The sequence below is a fragment of the Diabrotica virgifera genome, chromosome 3 (genome assembly GCF_917563875.1).
Source record: "Diabrotica virgifera virgifera chromosome 3, PGI_DIABVI_V3a".
NCBI classification, from domain to species: Eukaryota; Metazoa; Arthropoda; class Insecta; order Coleoptera; family Chrysomelidae; genus Diabrotica; species Diabrotica virgifera.
The window spans coordinates 24,116,645-24,141,860 of record NC_065445.1 but is presented as its reverse complement, the minus strand read 5'-3'; the positions used below and the strand labels follow the sequence as shown (position 1 = coordinate 24,141,860).

The following is a 25,216-nucleotide window of genomic DNA, read 5'->3' as shown; positions in this document are numbered from 1 at the left end:
AAAAGAAAGAGCTCTTTGTTTATATTTATACCTATCTAACAATACTTAATAACACTCTAATAATACTCAGAAAAATATCTACATAATGTAAATGTTTATAGTTTAAATGATCACCCATTTAAAAATAAAAAGATAATCATCAACTTCATACTAAAAGTATGACCTACTTTTCAGAATGTCACTATCACAAACTGGGCGAAAACTTTAGGTCATTGAACTTATTTCACGAAAGAACACAAAACTGTCCTTGCCCAGGACATAACAAAGGCGTCTCTACTAATTTCTTCAATAAGTAAAAGATGAGTGACTTACTTACAACATCTGTTAGAGGGTAGGATGGCCCTTTGTAAGCCGGCAGGCTCTCAAGGTGTGGAAGATGGCCATGAAGAAATTCAACTTTACGACACAGTCGAAAGAATAATAGTATTTAACAGTGTTCATAAAATAGCAGCTGGACAACATAATGCATAGGTGGAAGGTGGAAGGTGAAAAGTGGACCCTTTAAAAAATAGAAAACGCAATTGTACAATTATTGTACATACCAATAAACAATCATTAATACTCTTACCTGCCTAATCGGCGGGGCCCACAATACACGAACAAACTTGATCTCACATAATGACTATATTAACTCAACTCACAAATGATGCAGAATTTTGAGAATTTGTGGTTTTTATGAACCTTTGGCGTCCTTTGTTTGTGGTGGGGTTTTAACCAATGAAAATTATGGGAAACTGTGAGAGATATTCAAGAACAGATTTCCTTACCACTCGTAAAAGGGCTTAGCGAACCTAATACTTAAGATGACTTATGGGATGCAAGGCCCATATCATTCACCAGAAAGCTATTAAAGTCTAACGGTCGACTCTATCGATAGCACATATGTGTTTCTAAGAAAAACAACGCCGATAGGGACTCTAAGATCTAATCAGTTAAGATAAAAGCGTGAAATGAATGGGAACTAGACCAAAATCTACACTGGGAAAACGTAACGTTACAAAGTGCGTATGTAGAAGTGTCTGTTTTTCTATTTTTGAAAGCCCTTTTGTGTTCTGCTATCCGTTTGTCAAAACTTACATCGGTCAAACTGGCAGAACTTTTGACAAACGGATAGTAGAACACAAAAGGGCTTTCAACAATAGAAAAACAGACACTTCTACATACGCACCACCTTCTAGATCATAATCATTCTTTCAATGAAGAGTTTCAAATTCTACATATTCAAAATAAAGGCCTTAAGCTATCACTTTTAGAATCAATGGAAATTAATAAATTGAAAAATACAGATATAATTCTGAATGACCAACTCGAGACAAACAGCTCCCCACTCCTCAACCTCTTCAGTTAAAGACTTAAAAAGGCAAACACATTGTAAAATATATCACTTGAGAAAGGCACTTTGCCGAAACAGCTGTAGTAATAACATAGTTGTAATAAATTTTGTGGAAGTATAGAAAAACAAACGTTTTTCGGTGTTTTATTGTGAAATAAAATATTTGGAGAAACAGCAAATGTCAGTTGAGTTGATCCAAAAATAAACAATTTTGAAAAAAGATGGAAGGTATCACTTGAAAAATTGGTCAGATAGTATGTATTAACAAAAGTCAAATATGTATTAACAAAAAACGAAGGATTTAAAAAGATAAAGAAAATATTTTCAGTTTTAAATGGAGAACACGTTGAAGATATAAATATGGATCCGGCAGTAGTGGTAAAGTATAAATATGCACCGATAACCATTGTGGACGTTGAAAGAAGCTTTTCAATATACAAAAATGTTTTGAGTGACAGGCGCCGAAACTTTACGGTGGAAAATTAAAAAGTAATGTTTTTTTTTTCAATTTAGACAAATATACTCGCATAAACCACTAATTGTTATTAGCAGGGAACAAGCAAATACAGTAGGATACATATTATTACCTACCTAAAAGTACTTTACAATTTGGTATAAAGTTTAGTTATCTTGAGATAATTTAATAAATATGTTATATATTTGAAGTCATGGAACATGATTTTTATGGGCTGCAAAACAAAATATGGCGCTTTATTAAGAGATCAAAGAAAGGAAGTAAAGGAACTAATAGAACAAAAACACATAGAAAAAGATACATGGATTGACTCTAAAAAAGCTCTCTGCAGAGGAAGAACAAATAACGCTAGAACCGGAAACACTAGAAATTACTACAGATGAAGATGTTAATATACTGCTAAATAATTTTTATGGGGAAAATTTAGAGAATTAATTTTATGTCAAAGACACGAGATCGTAAATTTTCATCGCCCTGTATATAGCCAAAATTTGTAAATAATATAATGATTAAATAATATAATGATAATGATTTAGGCGTAAGCAGTGTTTCGTGTAAAGAAGAAATGTTTAGTGGTAAAGATTCTACGAACAGACTTATACAGATTTAAACAATAAACTAAAATACGGTCGGATTAGAAAGTGAATGTACTCGTGGTTAGAGTAGACAATAGAATGTTTCTAAATGGTTTCCTAGAAAGAAAAAACGATAAACAATTTTATTTGGTTTTAGAATAGAGGTTTTCTATAGAGGTTTTAGAGGACATCTATGGAAACTTGGACAGGGTAATTTATTATTTCTTCAATTTTAAAAATTGTCTGTCCTCTAGAATTTGCCGCCCAGTTAGCCTACCCCTGGAGCCGGCCCTGGCGATATCCAATATACAACACGAAACGCGCAACATCCAAAAAATATCGCCACATCGCCAGTATGTGTTCCTTGATGCACTACCTAATACGGACTCTGCCAAATATTCTTACATCTTTACAGCCTTCATAGAAATGTATCTGTACAGGGTGTTTGGTAAAGAATGGGCCATAGCTGAACCTCAGGTTCCTTAGGTTAAAATGTCAAAGTTAAACTTTTTTTTATTTATTATTGAATATTTCTTGACAGGCATGAGATAACAACATGAAATTTGGTATGTGGGGGTTTTTTAGGTCGAGAAAACCAAATTCCCTACCAAAAATTATGTGTTGCTTAGAGGGCGCTACATACGCCTTTTAGCACTCATTTAATACGTTCAATTTTTTTTATCCGTCACTCCGTATAATTTTGACATTAAATTTTTTATTCCTCTATTAGTTTTACTTAAAAAAGGTATACCTATTTCATCTCCCTAAACTCAACCTTTTTCGAGATAAACGCATTTTAAATCTGCGGTGCAACATAATTTTTAGCATAATATCATTGTAGTTACACCAGAAAAATAACTTAAAACCATAAAATTATCCAAAAATGTATCGCAAATTTCTTCAAATGGAATTTGCGATGCAGTGACATAAATTTGAGAATTGGCACAATTATTATGGTTTTAAGTTATTTTTCGGGTGTAACTACAATGATATTATGCTAAAAATGATGGTGTATCGCAGATTTAAAATGCGTTTATCTCGAAAACGGTTGAGTTTAGGGAGATGAAAGAATTATACCTTTTTAAGTAAAACTAATAAGAGAATAAAAATTTTAATGCCAAAATTATACAGAGTGAGGGATAAAAAAAATTGAACGTAATAAATGAGTGCTGAAAGGCGTATGTGGCGCCCTCTGGGCAATACATAATTTTTGGTAGGGAATTTAGTTTTCTCGACCCAAAAAACACCCACATACCAAATTTCATGTTGTTATCTCATATGTGTCAGGAAATATTCAATAATAAATAAAAAAAAAGTTTAACTTTGACACCCTGTATCTCGGTTATTATAAACTTTGTACTAAGGTAAGTTAGCTTAAATCGGCCTATTTTAACCTCAGGAACCTGAGGTTAAGCTATGGTCCATTCTTTACCAAACACCCTATAGTTTAGGCTATTGATTATATTCAAAATAATATAGCTAAAAGGAACTACAACGTTAACGGGGTTTTATTATTTCATATGGTCAATGGACATCTACATATGAAAAAACCGCTGAGTGCTACCATTTAAATGGGTGCGTTTTTGAGAAATGGGTGAATTAGTCCATGGGCACAGGTTACATTAGGGTGAGTTCTATGCACTTTTGGTACAAACATATCTACATAAAAATTGTTCCTGGTTAAATTTCCTATCTAAATATCACTTTTTAAACTTAATGATACTTTCTTTTACAAAAATATATTCAAAAGAAAAAGCACAAAGAAACCCAAAAGAAATAAATTTTGTTTTTTGCCCCATAACTTTTGTCCACGAGGATATAGGTATAGACATTGGTTTACAGAAAAAAAACCTACATATTTCTTCTTTAAAATGTTGTTTAATAGAGGTAATTAGCATTTACAGTTTTCGAAATATGATTTTTCAAAGTTCGCCATTCACAGCAATTTTGGGCAATTTTCCTTGTTATTTTGCAAATATTGTTCTGTAACTTTTTTCTACGTAACTTTAGCTATATACAATGGTACACGTAATAGGAATAGAAATCAATTACCTTTAAAATGGTCTACTGTATAACGTTGTACGACATTTTTTAAAGAGATTATAGGTTTTATACTTTTAACGATTTTTTATAATATAAAAATAAAATAATATTATTATATAATATATTATATATTATATATTATATATTATATAATATATATTATATATTATATATTATATATTATATATTATATATTATATATTATATATTATATATTATATATTATATATTATATATTGTATATTATATAATATAAATTATATATTATATAATACCTAATATAAAAAAATATTTTTTTTACATTTTTTACGATTATTTTTTAAATTCTCATTATAACTTTTTTTTCTTGTACATGAATACACTAAATATTGCTCAATAAAGAGGACTTACTGACTGTTCTTCAAAATGGTGTATCATCTATATTTAAATACATAATGGAAACCTAGTGATTCTTTGATATTTTTTTACCTGTATTATTTAATATTATTTCTTTTACAAAAATTACATAAACATTAGTCTTATAAAACATCACTTTAGTTAAAATTATTTAAACGTTGACATTTAAAAAAATTTCAAAACCAAAGTCCATCTCTTTTTAGCTTCAATATCTTCCTCTGACACCTCAGTTATCTTTTCCCACAATTAATACCCATGCACATTTGCACATGCACCCTTTGCAGAATATTGAACAACTAATTCCCATCTTCCTACAACCGCAGTTTTTTGTACATCCTTTGGTACATTTACATGCTATTTTTTCAAGCAAAGTTTGTGGTGCAGGAGCTTTGACAGTAAATATTGGAATTAATCCATATTTTGAAGATTGCCCGGCCGAGTCAAGTGGATCCAAAGTATTACCTAAAAAAAATAAGATTCAATCACAACACACAATCACATAAAAAAGTTATAATGAGGAATTTAAAAAATAATCCTAAAATCAAAAATCGTTGCAAGTACTTATTACATTTTGAAAAAGCATATCTTATTCAAAAATAGTCCTTGAATTGTTTATAATACACCATTTTAAAGTAAACAGAATAAGCTTTCTTTTTATTATACAGGGTGTCCCGAAAAGATTGGTCATAAATTATACCACAGATTCTGGGGCCAAAAATAGCTTGATTGAACCTCACTTACCTATATACAATAGTGCACACAGAAAAAGTTACAGCCCTCTGAAGTTACAAAATGAAAATCGATTTTTTTTCATATATCGAAAACTCTCAAAGATTTTTTATTGAAAATGAACATGTGGCATTTATATGGCAGCAACATCTTAAAAAAAAATTTAAGTAAAATTTGTGCACCCCATAAAAATTTTATGGGGGTTTTGTTCCCTTAAACCCCCCCAAACTTTTGTGTACGTTCCAATTAAATTATTATTGTGGCACCATTAGTTAAACACATTATTTTTAAAACTTTTTTGTCTCTTAGTACTTTTTCGATAAGCCAGTGTTTATCGAGATATTTTGAATAATTGTCGAATCCACCACATATTTGTATATGGTTAAGTACGATTATAGAGACCTGTTAATAATCTGAAAATTTATTTATAATTTACATTTTTAGGTATATTTTGAAAAAGAAGCTACATCTCGATAAAAGGTGACTTATGAACAAAAGACTAAGAGGCAAAAGTTTTAAAAATACTGTGTTTAACTAATGGCACCACAATAATACTTTAATTGGAACGTACACAGTCATTTGGGGGGTTTAAAGGAACAAACCCCCCATACAATTTTTACGTAAATATACTGAAAAAGAAGCCGCATCTCAATAAAAACTGACTTATCGAAAAAATATTAAGAGGCAAAAAAGTTTTAAAAACGTCGTGTTTAACTAATGGTACCACAATAATGAATTAATTGGAACGTACAAAAAAGTTTGGGGGGGTTTAAGGGAACAAAATCCCCATATATTTTTTATTAGGTGGACAAATTTCACTAAAATTTTGTTTCAAGATGTTCCTGCAATAAGAGTGATACATGTCCATTTTCAATAAAAAATATCTAATAGTTTTCGATATATTGAAAAATATCGATTTTCATTTTGTAACTTCAAAGGGCTATAACTGTTTTTATGAGCACATTTGTACTAAGGTAAGTTAGGTTAAATCGAACTATTTTTGACCCCAGAATGTGTGGTATAATTTATGACCATTCTTTTCGGGACACCCTGTATAATATATACCTAAATGTAGAAAAAAAAGGTTATAATGGGAAATTTAAAAAATAATCGTACAAAATATAAAAACTCGTTAAAAGTATAAAGTCTTGAAAAAGATAACCTCTTTAAAAGAATTCGTACAACATTATGCAGTAGAACATTTTAAAGGTAATTAATTTCTATTTCTCTTACATGTACCATTGCATATGCCTACAGTTCCGTAGAAAAAAGTTACAGAACAATATTTGCGAAATAACAAGGAAAATTGCCCAAAATTTCTGTGAGTGGCGAACTTTGAAAAATCATATTTCGAAAACTGTATATCCTAATGACCTCTACCAAACATCATTTTAAAGAGAAAATATGTAAGTTTTTTTTCTGTGAAGCAATGTCTATACCTATATGCACGTGGACAAAAGTTATGGGACAAAAAACAAAATTTCTTTCTTTTGGGTTTCTTTGTGCTTTTTCTTTTGAATATATTTTTGTAAAAAAAAGTATCTTTGACTTAAAAAAGTTATATTTAGATAGGAAATTTAACCAGGAACAAATTTTATGTAGACTTGTTTGTACCAAAAGTGCATAGTACTCACTCTAATGTAACCTGTGCCCAGGGACTAATTCACCCATTTCTCAAAAACGCACCCCTTTAAATGGTAGCACTCCGCGGTTTTTTCATATATAGAGATTCATTGACCATATGAAATAATAAAACCCCGTTAACGTTGTAGTTCCTTTCTATAGTACATAATCAATAGCCTAGGAGAGCTAATTAATTATTAATCATTTCTAATATTAAATTAAAAACAAATTAATGCTTACCTGATATTTAATTATTAAACTCAACACCAAAGTTTAAATATCACAACTCACAACTTAACAAAACACTTCTTCTTCTTCTTATGCCACTCCTATCGAAGATTAGAAATCATCAAGGCAATCCGTATCTTGTTTACAGCTGAGCTAAAGAGTTCATTCATTAGTGTTGCAGCCGAACCACTCTCTCAAATTAGGCAATCATGACATTCTTCTACGGCCTGGATTCCGTTTTCCTTTTATTTTTTCTTGCATTATATTTTGAAATAATGCGTATTTATGTCCTCTCATCATGTGACCCAAATATTCGAGTTTTAAAAACATGAGAATATTTGGCCGCGTCCGTACTATAAAGGTGGCCGTAAATACCAGGTCATAAATAAGGGAATCTACATATAATTGGTTTAGAGAATTTTTAAATTGGCCGTTATTTTGAAACTGTCCGTTAGTACAGGTGGCCGATTTTGAAAGGTGGCCGTTAACACACGTTTTATAATATTATATTTACATGTCTTAAAAATCTATTGATCTCTACTGATTTTTTGAAAGCAAAACTACTGAAGAAATAAAAACTGACCTGGCAACCTTGCTCGCTGAGAGTGTGAAGGCCGCGTCTCACCATCAAATAATTTGATCAAACAGTTTGAGCAAACTTGACGTACTTGGGGAAGTACGTCAAAGTGACGTCACAATTGCAGTTTTTTTGAAAATCTAAAGATCTGTGCTCTCACTATCAGTCTAGTTTGATCAAATTTTTTGTATAGGGCTTTTCATTCACAGTCATTTGTTTCGAGCTTCTGTCATGTGTCACATAAAATTAATATATGTACGTCATACGTTATTGGTATCCACCATGATACAAACCGAAGACGTGTGGCGTAGATATATTAATATTATGTGACACATGACAGAAGCTCGAAACAAATGACAATCGATGAAAAGCCCTATTGAGTTGTCTAACTTGTTTGTACTTTATTTAAAATTAAAATTTTTCATTATTATCCACAATGAACACTCAGGATGTGACGTCACTAACTGTCACTTTCAGTTTGCTCAAACCAGTTTGATCAAATTATTTGATGGTGGGACGCGGTCTTAAGACCTTTGGTGTGTGAGTTCGCTAAGAAGTTTTTTATTCGAGTTAACTCGTATTGGCGGTGTGCAAGTACTTGGAAGGGAAACGAGAAACGACCGTGCGCGAGTCGCGGAGAAATATTGCAACTATCTTAAATAATTCATATTGTCAATTGAAATTGTCAAATTGACGTATATTTCATACCTTCTGTCATTGAAGCAGAAAAATTAAATATTGCTCCACAATATTGATATGATATGCAATTATTATATAAAGGTAAATTTAATTAATTGTATTTTGCTTGCAGTACTGCATTTTAATAACTAATTTTATCTACTACATACAATTGTTTACGTTTGCATAACATAACCTGCATCTTATTTTTTCTTATTATTTTTTTGGACTATGGCCAATTATTATCCAGCAATCAGGACTAATATAATTGGCCAATATAATTAAAAGTGCGAATAAAAGTACAGAGCGTAGAAATAGAGGTCGCTTTGCCGAACTTGCACGGTCCCAATACGAAAAAATGCGATTAAATTCGAAAATGCGACCCCTAGAGCCGGCCCTGGCGATACCCAATACGCAACACGAAACGCGCAACAGCCAATACATATTGCCACATCGCCAGTATGTGTTCCTGTATGCATAGGATTCCTGGAACTTTGTTCACTGACAAAACGGGGCTAAAGCTAAAGGTCGTCCACCCAAAATCACGCCACGTGCAACATTCGGTGCATATCTTCCCTCAGTGTTTGTTGTGCGATTCCGATTCTTTATATTTTGTAGAAAATGGCGGTGGCGTGGGACGATTCCTTATTTAACATTAAGTTTGTTCGTGTTGTTGAAAGGCACCCGTGCATTTGGAATTTCAATTTACAGGAATATAGCAAAAGGGATACAACAGAGAAAGCGTGGGCGGAGATCGCAGAAGAAATAAACGAAACAGGTAAGAAAAAATGAGTTTCTAAAGAACAGAACATAAATCGGTTAATAATCAGATTAGGGCAACGAGCGAACAGTGTTGCCAGACTTTTTATAATGTAGACGTTTAGAATATTATAAAATTACACATTTACGAAATTATATTTTGAATATTTTTTGTTATGAAAAACTGTAATTTTTAAATTTGTATAAAGCAGGATTTATAGCTTAATTTTATTCCAATAAATGCAGTTAAATATTCTAAATTATTTTGTTAATTCATCTCTTATACATTATCAGATATACGCTGTGAGCTCGTACGTAGAGGGGATATTTATAAATCCACCCACTCTTCTATGTTATAAATTCGCGAACGCCAGTAGTGACAAGTTTGTAAACGTTTACGCTGTGTCTAGGTACACGCTAACGTGTACGCAAATAAAAAAGTTAGGTACACGCTTAAACGTCATCAAGTCAGTGACGTTATTATTTAGCGTGTACTATGACTGGGTTTTTTTGTACACGCTAATTTGAGCCGCGTGTATGCTGTGGTATTAAGTATCTGTAAGTATCGCGAGTGTCAGAGTGTGGTTAGAATTTGTCTAATCGCGTTATGTTTACACTTTAATATTGATTTGTAAAGAGTTTCCTTATTTTTTACTTGTTTAGTGTTTTTTTTTTAATTAACTATATGGAGTGTGGACAATTATTTAGTTCTTTTAATGAGTTTAACAACATTCTAAAACAGTATGAAAAAGATAAGAGACAAAAATTCGTGATTAACGGTAGCAGAAGTAATAAGATAAAATATACGGGGCGATTGATTAGTGTGATAAAGCTCAGTAGATCCGCAAGTAATAGATAGCAATAAAAGTTAGTATCAAAAATTTTAGCAAACTTTGAGCTTCATATTACAAAATTACTAAAATTAGTTAGAATGTTACAGGGCGTTCGATAATATACTCTCGGACCAAACTTATGTTTTTTAAATGGAACACCCTATATTTTATTTTATGTTCGAAATCTTCTTAACTTCCATATCACAAAAATATAAAGGTTTATTATGTTATACAGGATATTTACAAAGTTATAACCAATTTTCTATGAAAATCGTAACAAGTTCAACTCCCTGTATAAATAAAAATAAACACCAAATAAACTGGTATAATTAACTTACGTATAAAAATTATTTTAGCAGTATTTTGTATATATCATGTTAACTAATATTTATTTTGCTAACCTGAATATATACTTTTATATGCATATTGTTTTATTACAATTAAGTTTCAAACATCTGAATAGTTTTGCTTCCCTTCCCCTTCCCTTAATAAAAATATTTTCTATCAAACAAACAACAAACACTAAAAATATCAAAATAGCGTGTACCAAAATATAAAGTCACCGCGCACGCTAAATAATGACGTCACTGGCTTGATGAAGTTTAATTCGCGTGTACCTAACTTTTTTATTTGCGTACACGTTAGCGTGTACCTAGACACAGCGAAACGTTTACCGGAAATTTGACATAAATGTCAAAGTGATTAATTTAAAATTAAAATTAAAAACATTAATTATAAACAATATTAGTTGGTCAAAGCTGTGGTATATATTTTTACCTTAAATATACTTACGTTTTAAATACTGAATTTAAGTTTTTTTAATGTTCCGTTATATCTAATTATAAATAATCTATTATAATCTTAGCGCCATCTACACGATTATTGTCAAAGTATCAGAAGTAAGAAATTGATATTTTATCAATAGAACGTCAAAATGGTTAGAAAAATCTTTAAAAAATCGATTACAATTTAATTACTTTTTTGCGTTGTAAATATTAAGCGATAACAATTAAATAATAAATTTAAAAATTACCAGTAAAAGTTGAATTAGTAACCGCTAAGAGCGACACCAGCGAAGCTCAGAGCGTATACGCTGTGAGCTCGTACGTAGAAGGGATATTTACAAATTCGCGAGCGCCAGTAGTGGCAAGCACAAACCATACATACTCATAGACGTTTCACGTAAATTGTCAAGGTCAAGACAGCAAATTAGTTACCATTCCAATCCAGAGATGTCGCTGTCAGTCATTTCTCTTGTCATATTTAACAACTGACAGTTGAGAATTAAATTAATTTGTTATTTACTTTTTATTTTACAGTTTATGGCTTATTTTATTATAGTGGTGTTACGTTTTTAATTAGATCTAATCACAATTTTAATAAGTGTATTAACCTTCTCTCCATTTTTATGAGTAGAATTTTTAGTTTACATTGATCATCCCGTGTTGTGTTTCTCCACATTAAAAAAAAAAACAATATTATAATAGATCCTGAAACAGTTTATTCCAATAGGCAAGTGTGTCATCAACATTTCGGACCTATATATTTTTGGAAGTTTGTAAAAGATTATAAGGTAATATTTATCTAAACAATCATCCTATGTACAAGATTCTTTCAAAAATTTTCATTAAACTCGATACACATCAGTGCTTTCACGTGACACATAGCAGTAGTGTTTAGCATTTTGAAAACAAATTGGAATATTTGAAGGTTTCAGTAAAATATGGAATAAAACATTGAATTGTCTTTGTGTTGTTTTAATTTCCTGCGAAATTTCATCAAAAATCCCGCAAAATTTATAATTTGAAATTCTCACGTAACTAAAATTTGTCAATTTAGTTCCCATTCCAATCAAGAGATGGCGTTAATTCGATCCGAAAGATTAACATGGTCGTGAAACGTCTATAAGTATGTATGGTTTGTGGTGGCAAGTCTGTAAACGATTACTGGAAATTTGACATAAATGTCAAAGTGATTAATTTAAAATTAAAATTAAAAACATTAATTATAAAAAGTATTACAGCCGGTTTCCGAAACGTTATTCAAATCTCCGATCATCTAATCGGCTGTCAGATTTGATCAACTGTTAACCTGTGATGGGTTTCTCAAACGCCAATTATTGTAAAATTGCATGATCATAGATCATGTAATCGATGATCTGACATACAATTTGGTAGCGATACTGTCACAATTGGCTGTTATCCTTCAAAATTTCAATTATATTAACCTCTAAATCCAAACTTGTATCTTTAGATTCTAAAGGTGCATTCTCTCTTACGTACTGTCACTTTTGTTTGGAGCAAGAATTGAACGAGAGCATTTTAAAAATGAGGCTAGGTAATGTGACGAGAGTTGGAGATATAAAACAGTTTATTTATGATCTATAATATTTTATAATCGTATTTTTAATTTTGGTCTATATATTTACTTTTTATATTTATTTTTAATTTATTTACCGGCTGTTTTATTGTAAGTTAGCTGCTATAATTTCTCACACGTTTTCCCTCTTATTTACATCGCTATAATCATTATGTTCTGCTTTTTAGAGCTCTGACCTCTCAAAAAATAGCTCTATGAGTCTAGCATCCTTGTTATCTTACATTTTTAAAAGAAAAAAAATATAAAGTATATAATCAAATATAAAAAATGTCCGAGATATCCATGTTCTGCAAATTAAATAAATATTTTAAATTATTTCTTCCATAAAAAAATCTTATTTTTATTGAATAATATGATTTATATCATTTATATATGTGTTATTTGACAATTTTCCCCGGTATTTGTTAATTACAGTAATTAAAAAACTAAAAAAAAACTCTTAACAGCCCGTTAATCGACGGATAGTCGCAGATTAGGTAACAGTCCATTTTTACCGCCGTTTGACAAGCGAAACTGGTTAATCGACCTTTCGGAGACTCAAAACACTCATGATCGGCTGTTAACTAACGATTAATCTTTTGTCAGGTGATCGACTGTTGTTAAAACTAGTTTGGTTGACGTTTCTGACGCATTTAATCTATTGTTAATCGTCGATTACATAATTTTTGAGATGATCATCCTTTCGGAAACCGAGCGTTAGTTTGTCAAAGCTGTGTTATATATTTTTACCTTAAATATACAATACGTTTTAAATACTGAATTTAAGTTTTTTTAATGTTCCGTAATATCTAATTATAAATTAATATATTAATCTTACCGCCATCTACACGATAATTGTGAAAGTATCCGAAGTACGAAATTCATATTTTATCAGTAGAACGTCAAAATGATTAGCAAAATCTTAAAAAAATCGATTATAATTTAATTACTTTTTTGCGTTGGAAATATTAAGCGATAATAATTAAATAATAAATTTAAAAATTACCAGTGAAAGTTGATTAGTAATCCGCCAGGAGCGACACCAGCGAAGCTCACAGCGTATACAGTCGGAAAAATGAAAGAATACCCATGAACGATCACATCAATCACATATTTTGTATTTGCTGTCTTTTTTCCATAATTAACAATCGAGAGAGATAGATTATTAATAATCTGAATAATATGTAATTGATGTGATCGTTTATGGGTATTCTTTCATTTTTCCGACTGTACCTACTTGGCAGTTGGCAATGGGGTCAGAAATCTGAACTGAAATTGTCACATTGAAACTGTCAGTATTTTTAGCTTACATCGAATGTCAACTACAAATTGTGGTTATGTTGGTTGCTCTAATCCAGCGGTTCTCAATCTGTGGTACATGTACCAATGTTCTGTCGTCCTTAGGAAAAACGCCGTATCTGCAGCGAGATCGCATTTGAGTAAAATCGGTTTTTGTTTAAATGTCTAGCCGTTGAAAACTATTTAGAATTTTTTTTTGTTTTCTACTTTATATACATAATAAATATCATAGAATTCATATTTATACATAAGATTGGCAAAATATATTTTATTTACTCTAAAAACTCATGTTACTGCGTTCTTTCTAAGTATACTACATAAAAATTAACTTCTTCCTCCTTAGTAAGAATGCAGTACTGCGTTTGTGCTAAGCATTTTCTTATTTTATAATACAGTAGGCTCTCTCTATAACGAACACGGTTATTACGAGGTTTCGCTTATAACGAGGTACACTAGATGTCCCATAAAATTCCTATTGAACATTTCTATAACGAGGAAAAATGAAATCGTAAAATGTATCTTTATTATTCTTTACCTATTTTTAGCGCTGTAATGTCTATAAGTAAATAGCCCAACTACCTACCTGTATACATAAATTCCCAACATCTGTGCGGTTCTCCAGGGTAGTACTTAATTAATACTCCGTGGCGTTACAACCCTTCGTGGGTTTTAGCCGACTCGACAACATGCCTCCACTGTTTTCTGTTGAGGCCGACTCCACTGAAGATATCGAGGGTAGTGCTTTAATAAAAATCCACGCCTACCTATAATAAAGTTCTTCCTGTTCTGTTTATTTATTGGCCGATACTGAATATTGTAAAAAAAATTATAATTTATGATGGCGAGGCCCCATTTTCGAAGAAACAATATTTAGCAACTTATATTGCTCCGAATGGCATCATTATAATAGAAAGTTAATATTTTAGACAACGATATAGGTATGTATGCACAATATAATATTGTTGTCTGATATAACGAGATCCGCGTATAACGAGGTAATTAGTCTGCCATTTCAGTTCTCGTTAAAGAGGGAGTCTACTGTATAATAAATACAATATAACGATGAAAAAGGAGAATAAAAAACATTTTTTATAAAAGTGTGTCATGAAAATGAATAAAAAAAGTGTTGGAAATAATTTTGGAATTAATAAGTTTGCCGCTAATGGGCGTTTCTTGAATTTTAAAATTAAAAACATTCCAGAAACGATTAACATTTACGATCTAGTTTATTTTTAATTATTAACTATTATACATTGATTTAACTATGTACTTTTATAACACATTTTTTATTTGGAAATTCTACGACGTACGGCGATCAAAATACTTCGTACCAAAATTCCTATTTCGAACAAACTTTATAAAATTTGCACTGTTTAAAATGCCTGATGTAACGTAATAATACAATGTCGCATTAACAACAATATTCATACACATAGGAAACTCCGCTATACCTCACATTATTTCTTGATTACCAACAACTCAAGCATATGTGTTTAGATTTTCTATTGATAAAGAAAAAATAGCTTTTTGCAGTATTAACTTTGTTCTATTTTCTTTTGACATATTTAAAAAATTATATCAAACAACCGTTCACGTTGAAAAATGGCAACAAACTAACCTTATTAAAAATTTTACACATGCTGTAAAAATCTGTCAAATGCAGGCAGAACGCCGCATCTAGTGTCTGCTTAGGATAAACGCGGCTAGTGACCTTTAAATACGGCGTTTTTTCTAAGTATTTTTCAGATGACGCATTTATTCTAAGTATCCATGAACATTTTTGCAGATACGGCATAAAATGCGTTGTGTTTAATGTATTTTGGCTTAACTTACGTCATTTTTAGTAAACAAATAAGATAGATATGCACATTTGGGTTAGAAAAATGTATAAATCTAATTTTTTCAGATTTTTGTAGATACGGCGTTTTCGCTAAGCACGGCAGTGTTGGTATTAGGTACATAATATTATTTCTGGTGGTACACAAAACACAAAAAAAATAAAATAGTAGTACAGTGGACTCCCTCTATAACGAGAACTGAAATGGCTGACTAATTACCTCGTTATATCGACAACAATAATAATGAAATGTTTTGATGCCTTTTACGTAGTTTATTAGGTGTCGATGGTCGACCTGAACAATGAGCACCATCGTAAATTGTAAATTTCCTACAATAGTCAATATCGGTGGATAAAGAGGAAGAAGTTTATTACAGGCGACGGAGTTTATTACAATACTGGAGTCGATAATAACACAGATGTTGGACATTTCTACATACAGGCAGTTAGGGTATTTATTTAAAACATTACTGCGCTGAAAACAGGTAAAGAAACATATTCTTCGATTTCATTTTTCCTCGTTATAACCAAATATGCCTCGTTGTAGAGGGTTATAGTTCAATAGGAATTTCATGGGACACCTAAGATACCTCGTTATAAGCGAAACCTAGTAATATCCGTGTTTGTTATAGAGAAAGTCCACTGTACTTAGTAAGTCTTGATAATACAATCTAAAAATATAGGTGTTTATAATCAATGGTGGTACCAAAAATAATAAAAAAGCTGTAGGTGGTAATAAAAATGACTCAAAAAGGTTGAGAACCGCTACTCTAATCTGATAGATGTCCGAAAAAATGTGTTTCAACAAGCAGAACAAAAATCTATCATATTTCCATATTAAAAATCTATTATAGTACAGTCAATGAAGATTTTAACTTCCACTTTCGTTAAACCTTTATCCGATTTTCTTGAAAATTGGTGAGTAATTAGAGGATCATACCTCAAGAAACAAAAGTGACATGATGACAACTTGCTCTTTTACACTGGGAGTGGATGCCACCCCCTCTTGGGGATGAAAATTATTTTATTAAAAATGACCTAATAAATCGATAAAGGGATAAATTTGTTATATAAAGCTATTAAAATAAATCAATAATTTTTGAGTTTTAATGATTAAAAATTTTTATTTTTCGTGAAAAAAATGCATTAGGCCTGGATCCCGCGTACCAAAAAAAGTTTAATAATAGCAAGCTGAAAATTTGTTGATAGCTTAAGGGTGTCTAGTCGGACAAATTTTGATGTACCTATGCGAACACTGGAACAGGGGATGTTTTAATTATTGTGAAGCGTAATTTTAATTGTAGAATTAGTCATCCTGACAAGTTTATGATTGTGAAAACTAGCAGGTTGTTTTTAATTTTATTCAATAGCAAACTTTATATAATACATGAAAAATGATTGTCCGACAAATATGTTAAGCATTTTAATAAGTCCGACACGTAGAACATGTCAAATGACAGGAATTATGTTGGTGATAAATAAAGTGATAAGTTTAATGAAAGAGTTTAATGAATTTGTTTAATTAACAAATCAATTTAGACAAGGCGAAAACGGCGGGTTCGAAGGGAAAAATATTCCCATGAGATTTTTTTGCATAATCACATTCGTGAGACATCCCAGAATAAGGTTCAAGAAGTCGCCCACGTGAAAAGTGGGCCAATTTTTTTTTAACAATTTTTTTTTTAATCAAATTGTAAGAATCAATATTTTTGGCCCAAACAATTTTTTCTTTAATTTTTTGGACCATTCTGGACAAAAAAGATCTCTTATAATTTTTCTCTAAAGTTGATCGTTTTCGACTTATAAGCAATTTAAAATTGAAAAAAACGAAAAATGGCGATTTTTAAGGCTTAATAACTCGGTTAAAAGTTATTATTATGAAAGTCACTACATGACTAAATTAAAGTTTAAAGCCCCGCCTACAATATCCTGAAGAAATTTTTGTCATTATTTTATTACTAAGCTGTTATTTTTAAGTAATAATAATAAGCGCCATGGCACGTGTGCGGGGCTGTAAATGCTGAGTGCGAGAGAGAAGCCATTCCAGCAGTCCAATTGTGCATCTTACTCGCACTCACATTTACAGCAGCGTCAATACGATCTAACCACTCATTGTTATTAATTAAAAATAACAGCTTAGTAGTAAATTAATGACACAGATTTCTTCAGGATCATGTAACGGCGACTTTAAACTTTGATTTAGTCACTTTCTGACTTTCAAAATAATAATTTTTGACCGAGTTATTAAGTCTTAAAAATGGCCATTTTCGCGTTTTTCAAATTTTAAATTGCTTATAACTCGAAAAAGATCAACTTTAGAGAAAAATTATAAGAGACCTTTTTTGTCCACAATGCTTCACAAAACCTCAAAAAAATAGTACGGGCCAAAAAAATTGATTTTTTCAATTTGATTAAAAAAAAATTGTTAAAAAAAATTGGCCCACTTTTCTCGTGGGCGACTTCTTGAGCCTTATTCTGGGATGTCTCACGAATGTGATTATGCAAAAATATCTCATGGGAATATTTTTCCCAACGAACCCGCCGTTTCCGCCTTGTCTAATTGAAAGTTCTGTCCGACAAAATACATGTGACGTTTTCGTAGTCTGACGTTCGAAACCTGTAACCTGTTCCACAATTAAAACTTCCCCTGTTCCAGTGTTCCCATACATCAAAGTTTGTCCGACTAGACACCGTTAAGCTATTAACAAATTTTCAGATTGCTATTAATAAACTTTTTTTGGTACGCGGGAACCAGGCCTACATGTTTTAAAGCGGTTTTTGATAGAAGGCTGGATAAGTATATTTTATAGATAGACTTAGATTTAAGTTCTCGCCGAAAAAAATATACATTCAATAACCTATAACCCACTTTGAATTATTAATATTAAAATATCAAGTAAGGAATTTATTCAATTTTTTTATAGCTTCAATTTTGTTAATGCAGTGATAACTTTTTTAAAAACTTATTATTTAATTTATTTATTAAAAACCGCTTTAAAACATACATATTTTTCACGAAATATTAAAAAATTTGATCTTTAATTGATTCAAAACGTATTAATTTATTTTAATAACTTTGTATAACAAATTTTGCATTTGCCCGCTATCAATTTGTGGAGTTATTTTTAATAAATTAATTCACCATCTGGTCCATCCATGTCTTCCTCGGCCTTCCCTCTTTTCTTCTGTTTCCCATTTTTGCTTCATGTACAATCTTTGTTAGTCTCTTTTGCTCCATTCGTTGGCAACGAATCGTTGGAAAACTTGTTTGGCAACACAGTTGTTTATTTGTTTTCTATCTTCCTCATCCTCATATAGGTTCTTGCTCTAGCTCTCTCCTTATATTTTCATTTCTGAATCTTTTAAACCTCGTAACTCCAGCTATTCTTATCATGTATTTTATTTCGGTCGCGTTTATCATTGATTCATGTTTCTTTTGCATAATCCATGTTTCCGCTCCATATGTACCTAATTATCGGATTTACTATGACTTTGAGTTTAGTTTTGTTGTATATTTCTGGTTTCTCAAAAATTGTATTATTTAAAGAGTAATACACGTTAGTAGCCTTCTTCAGTTTATTACTTACTGCCATGTCCGTTTCCCATCATCTGTTATATTATTATATTTCACAAATATCCAAAAGATGCTTGTTCTGTTACTTGTTCCCTTACTTATATTGGTATTCCTTTCTTTTTCTCGTCTCCATTTATTATCATAAGTTTTGTTTGATTGAAATTCATTTCCATTTTTAAATCCTATATCTTTATTTGTCAAATATGTATCTATTAGATTTTGCATACTGATTTCTATTTGATTTTCTCTACTGTGTCTGATCAAAACTATATCATCAGCGTATAGAAGGGAGTTAATCTTTATTGCATTTAAGTTTTTGTATCCTACTATACATATATATTGAAGGTTTCGTGTTTGATCTTTTGTATTTTTTATTAAGGAATCCATGTATATGGTCTAAGAGCTAGCAATGTTTTCGAGAAACTATTTTAAGACAGCTGATTCTTTCATATATTGTTCCCTATGCTTCCTCGAACACCGTACTGGCCATCTGACTGCTGATACAGGTTGCGTTCATTACTGCGCAGCACACCTGTACAGGTAAATACAAAATCAGGGTGATTGATTAGTGTGATAAAGCTTAGTAGATCCGCTATAGTAATAGATAGAAATAAAAGTTAATAACAAAACTTGTAGCGAACTTTGAGCTTCACATTACAAAATTAGTTAGAATGTTACAGGGGGTTCGATATCATAGTGGCAGACCAAACTTATATTTTTTTAAAAGGAACACCCTAAATTTTATTTTATATTCGAAATCCTGTCAACTTCTCCATCACAAAAATATAAAGGTTTGTTATGTTGTACAGGGTATTTACAAAGTTATAACCAATGTTCTACGAAAATCGTAATAAGTTCAGCTATCTGTATAAATAAAAATAAGCACAACAGCAATGGTTTATTGGTGCCATATTTTTTTGTTGATTGTCAAAATTTATAAAAATGGTTGATATTGCTAATTTTCTTTATATCGAATACAGGATGAGTCAAAACGCAAGTACATTATTTTCTCAGTAATTTTAAATAGAACATCTTAATTATTAACTTTAATAACTCTGAAAAATGAAAATATCTCTAAAACTAACAAATTTAGACATAGGGAATATTATACAAAAATTAAAGTACGTTAATGTTACTTTTCAATAATGATATAAAATACAGGGTTCCATTTAAAATTTCTGAGAAAAGAATGTACTTGCATTTTGACTCACCCTCTATTCGATATAAGGAAAATTAGCAATATCAACCATTGTTATAAATTTTGACAATCAACAAAAAAATATAGTACCAATAAACCATTGCTGTTGTGCTTATTTTTATTTATACATGGAGTTGAACTTGTTACGTTTTTCATAAAAAATTGGTTACAACTTTGTAAAAGCCCTATTTAACATAACAAACCTTTATATTTTTGTGATGGGAAAGTTAAGAGAATTTCGAATATAAAATAAAATATAGGGTGTTCCATTTAAATAAACATAAGTTTGGTTTGTCACTATGTTATCGAACACCTTGTAACACTCTAACTAATTGCGTAATGTAAAGCTGAAAGTTGGCTACAATTTTTGTTATCAACTTTTATCGCTATCTATTTCTATAATAGCGGATCTACTGAGCTTTATCATACTCATCAATCACCCTGTATATTGAATTTAAATTATTTTAAGACGAAACATTTTTTTCTCATTACTTTTTAAACCACAAAAATGTCTGGCAATTATAGTTCCTATTTCTAATAATGTTTAAAAAGTAATAATTTTTCGTCTTACAATAATTTTAAATTCGATATGTTTACCTACACAAATGTGCAGCGCAGTAATGAACGCAACCTGTATCAGCAGCCAGATGGCTGGTACGGTGTTCGAGGAAGCATACGGAATATAAAGAACCAGTTGTCTTAAATTAATTTTTTTTGACGTTCTAGCTATGCTATTGGTCCAATACGTTATCGTATATTCGACGGTTTGATCTGAATGCTTCGTTCGTCTTCCATTTCTTTCTCTATCACTGATCTTAGACGCTTTTCTATAATTCTCGTATATACCTTGAAGTCGACCCATGGCAAGCATATTACTTTGTAATTCTCACATTCATTATGTTGTTCTTTTTTGTATGTTGCAGTGGCGTGCGGTCCATGGAAGCGGGGGAAGCGCCGCTTCCCTATTTATTTGTCGATATAAGAAAATATATTATTAATTAATATTTAATAATAAATTTTTTTCCCTAATCCAAATAATCTACATAATTATTACCTAGCCAATAGGCATTGAAAAATATTAAAAATTAATCGCTTACGTACGAACTCAATATGCACACAATTCAACTATTAAATAGTCCACCAAATTTTGGTCCACTCCTGGCAGAAGCGCATCTCAAAATCGCCGCTTGTCATGCTTTTAAAATTGGTCAGGGTTCAATGACCGCACCCACTAGTCGCGCGAATTTTGGTATGCCATGGAAGCGCTCATTATATCGCCTTCCCGAAAGTGAGATGCTCCGACTGTTACTGCTGCTAAGGGGTGCTTAGGTATTACATACATTCGCTTAAAGAATATTTCGATTTAAATTTTTTGCAGAGATATGTCCTTTTACTGATCTTTTATTTGACATTTTACAGAAATCAAATGGTATTGCATTTTGTATAAGACAAATTGATGACTTTATTAATACGATAATTAAAAAAACGAGAGCAGTTTAAAAATATTTGGGATAAAACTGAACATATGGGGTTTGAACATGAAAGAAAAATAATGCAGATTGATAATTTCGGAGACAGAGAGACAGAGAAAACAGAGGAAACAAAGAGACCTTTTGATAATATTCCACAACAAATGAATTCTAGCTTTCAAAATTTTAACGATTTAAAATTTGTAAATTATATAAATATAATCTTAATATTTCTAATTATAATTCATCAAAATTTCCCACAGAGGAATTTATGTCATTATGATTAAATAATGAAAATTTTTTGATATCCCAGCTTTGCATTTTCAGTTAAGTATCATTTATGAAACAACTGATATGAATGATAAAGAAATACCCAGAAATCTGGATTTCTTTATAACTACTGGTTTAAACAAGTCGCTGTGTGAAGTGGTCAAGTTGTGTGAATTAGTACTACTAACTATCCCAGCCACAAGTGCATCAGTTGAACGAAGTTTTGCAGTATTAAGATGCATTTAAAGTTTCAAATTAAGAGTTTAAAAGAAATTCAACAAGCGAAGACAGACTTTGAAAGTTAGCCCTATTATCCATTGTAAAAGATTGCATTCAACAATTATCAGAAGTTGATAGGAAAATAGACCGCGAGTATAAATAAGTGCCATTTTAGTGAAAGTTGTGAGTTGTGGAAAATGCCTCGGAGTATATTTTTTTTAAATAGGATTCTTCTTTAGAAAACCAAGCCCGGCGCGAGGACTCAAGGCCCGAGCTAGCAATACAGATCAATGATAGGTCACTAGTCACTAGAAATAGCGGGAATAGAGTGCCTCACGCATTCACGCGTCACGGATTTAGTGTGTGAGTCCTTGTACGCAGGACGTCTCACATAATTAAGTACTTTGCTGATAGAGAGCCCCTGCGCATCAGAGTGTTATCAGGTGAAAAGTTGCTCGACGACCCTTAAGAAAATATTTTTATATCCTTATTGAATCGCTTCCCCTTTCGAAAAAGTCACCGCACGCCACTGGTATGTTGGTAGAACTACGTTTTTAAAAATACTTTTTTATTTTTCAGTATCCAATTGCCGCGAACGCTGGAGGAACATCCGGACAGCGTTTCTTCGGTCACTGAAGACACCACCAGACAGATCTGCGAAAAATTCCAAAAAAAGATATTACTTAAGTAAGTACCTGCAGTTCCTAGTTCCATATACAAAAAGAAAAAAACTCTTCGGCAATCTGGAAGCACAGGCTGATTTTGATTACAGTGATCCTATGGATGATGAAACTAATCAAGTTGCAGAACTTCCTGAAGGTCTCGAAACAGACACAAAAGATAATGTAAGAACTCAGTCTCCAAATCCATCAATTTCCTCACGTTATGTGACAGAGGAATCAGATACTGAAGAAATGATACTGACTCATAGTCATCTTTATAAAAAGAAACAATTCTATCAGCAAACATCATCAAATTCATCAAAATCCACTCCGGATGATGATGCTTCCAGAGCTTTCGTTGAATGGGTCAAACAAAAAGAGAATAAAAACAATGCTGAAGAAAATCCCAATCTTCTTTTCTTACGCAGTTTATTACCGGACATGATGAAAATGACAGAGAAACAAAATAGAAGATTTCGCCAGAAAGTTATCGGGTTAATGGGTGAAATACTTGAAGATGAAGACATTGATAGACTGGCCTGTTCTACTTCTTCAGGAACTTACGCTACGACCAGTATGCACTGAAGTGTACGCGAAGCCATGGCTAAAACTAGATTTTATGTTAGATTCCTATTTGACATGACCAACTTATTATCTCCCTCGGGAGATAAACAGAGTAGATATTATAAGGTTAAAATACTTGGCTGCGTTTCGGCTCAACACGAGCCATCATCAGCAACTACAGGAACAACCAACCTACAACACATTTTTTCTTCTTCTTCAGGTGCCATCTCCGCTACGGAGGTTGCCAATCATCATAGCTATTTTAATTTTTGAGGCAGTAGCTCTAAATAGTTGTTTTGAGCTGCATCCAAACCATTCTCGCAGGTTCTTCAGTCATGAAATTCGTCCTCTTCCGATGCTTCCTCTGCCATCTATCTTTCCTTGCATTATGAGTCGCAGGATGCAATACTTCTCGCCCCGCATCACATGTCCGAGATACTGTAGTTTTCTTTCTTTAATTTTAAGTTCAACTTCCTTCTCTTTACCTATTCTTCTTAGTACTTCGTTGTTCGTAACTCTATCTACCCAGGAAACCCTCATAATTCTTCTATAGGTCCACATTTCAAAGGCGTTAAGTCGTCTCATTGTCTCTACATTTAACGTCCATGATTCCACTCCATAGTATAGTACACTGTATACGTAACATTTTGTTAGACGTACTTTCAGAGCTAATGTTAAATCTTTGCTACATAGGACCTTTTTCATTTTCATAAAATTAGAACGTGCTTTTTCGATTCTGACTTTTGATTTCTGCAGTGCAGTTATTATTTTCTGTTATCAGTGTTCCTAGGTAAGTGTACTTTTTTACTCTTTCGATCTGCTGGCCCTCTACTATCAAGTAGAGGTGTGTATCACACATTTTTTATATTATTAAAATAAGTGAAAAAATTTGGAGAGACAACTCCCACCTCAGTCTAGAAACTTACCAACAGTAAGGGGCCATCCATTAATCACGTGAGGCTCAAAAGGGGGGAGGGGTCTATCAAAAATCACGAAATGTCACAATACACGTGATATACAGGGACTTAAAACTCATAATGTATCACCAAGGGGGAGGGGGAGTTAAAAAATACCAAAAAAAACCTCACGTGATTAATGGACGGCCCCTAAGGAGAAAGAATCAGTTAGGCTCGGTCCAATTAAAATACAACATACAGATTAAAAATTAAGTAAACTTAAGAAAAATTTCAGGTAAAGATAAGAGGCGGAAGGAGTATAGGAAGAAGGGGAGTGTCATGATTGAAGGATTTAAGGGACTGGTTTAAATACAGTTCTATAGAACTCTTCAGAGCAGCGGTAGATAGAGTGAAGATAGTGATGATGATATCCAACCTCCAATTAGGAGACGGCACTTAAAGAAGAAGAAGAAGAAGTAAAATTAAGTACTACCTCATATTTTTGTGATTATGAAACTGTAATTGATGGAAAATTGTTTGAAAAAGTGCTCTTGTGAAGCAATCCATGTTATTAATATGCATAGAACATGAAGTATCGCAGATAGACATTAACCCGACACT

General features: G+C 31.8%; 1 protein-coding gene across 2 annotated transcripts; it reads left to right on the top strand.

Annotated features, from left to right (window-relative positions):
• Nucleotides 1–8,890: 8,890 nt before the first annotated feature.
• Nucleotides 8,891–24,900, top strand: LOC114349516 (uncharacterized). Of its 2 annotated transcripts, XR_007697390.1 has the most exons (3): nt 8,891–9,435; nt 23,053–24,787; nt 24,824–24,900. XR_007697390.1 is itself a non-coding variant. In XM_028299918.2 (2 exons), exons 1-2 carry the CDS (start codon nt 9,279–9,281, stop codon nt 23,718–23,720), a joined length of 825 nt encoding a protein of 274 aa, XP_028155719.1. In that variant the 5' UTR covers nt 8,891–9,278; the 3' UTR covers nt 23,721–24,900. The 2 variants fall into 2 exon arrangements, 1 of the variants encoding a protein (XP_028155719.1); XM_028299918.2 differs by having other exon boundaries at nt 23,053–24,900.
• The last annotated feature ends 316 nt before the right edge of the window (nt 24,901–25,216 follow it).

Coding starts and splice junctions, on each gene's coding strand:
- LOC114349516 (XM_028299918.2), top strand. CDS start 9,279: ATGGCGGTGGCGTGGGACGATTCCTTATTTAACATTAAGTTTGTTCGT. Junction 9,436..23,052: donor AGAAGAAATAAACGAAACAG/GTAAGAAAAAAT, acceptor TTTATTTTTCAG/TATCCAATTGCCGCGAACGC.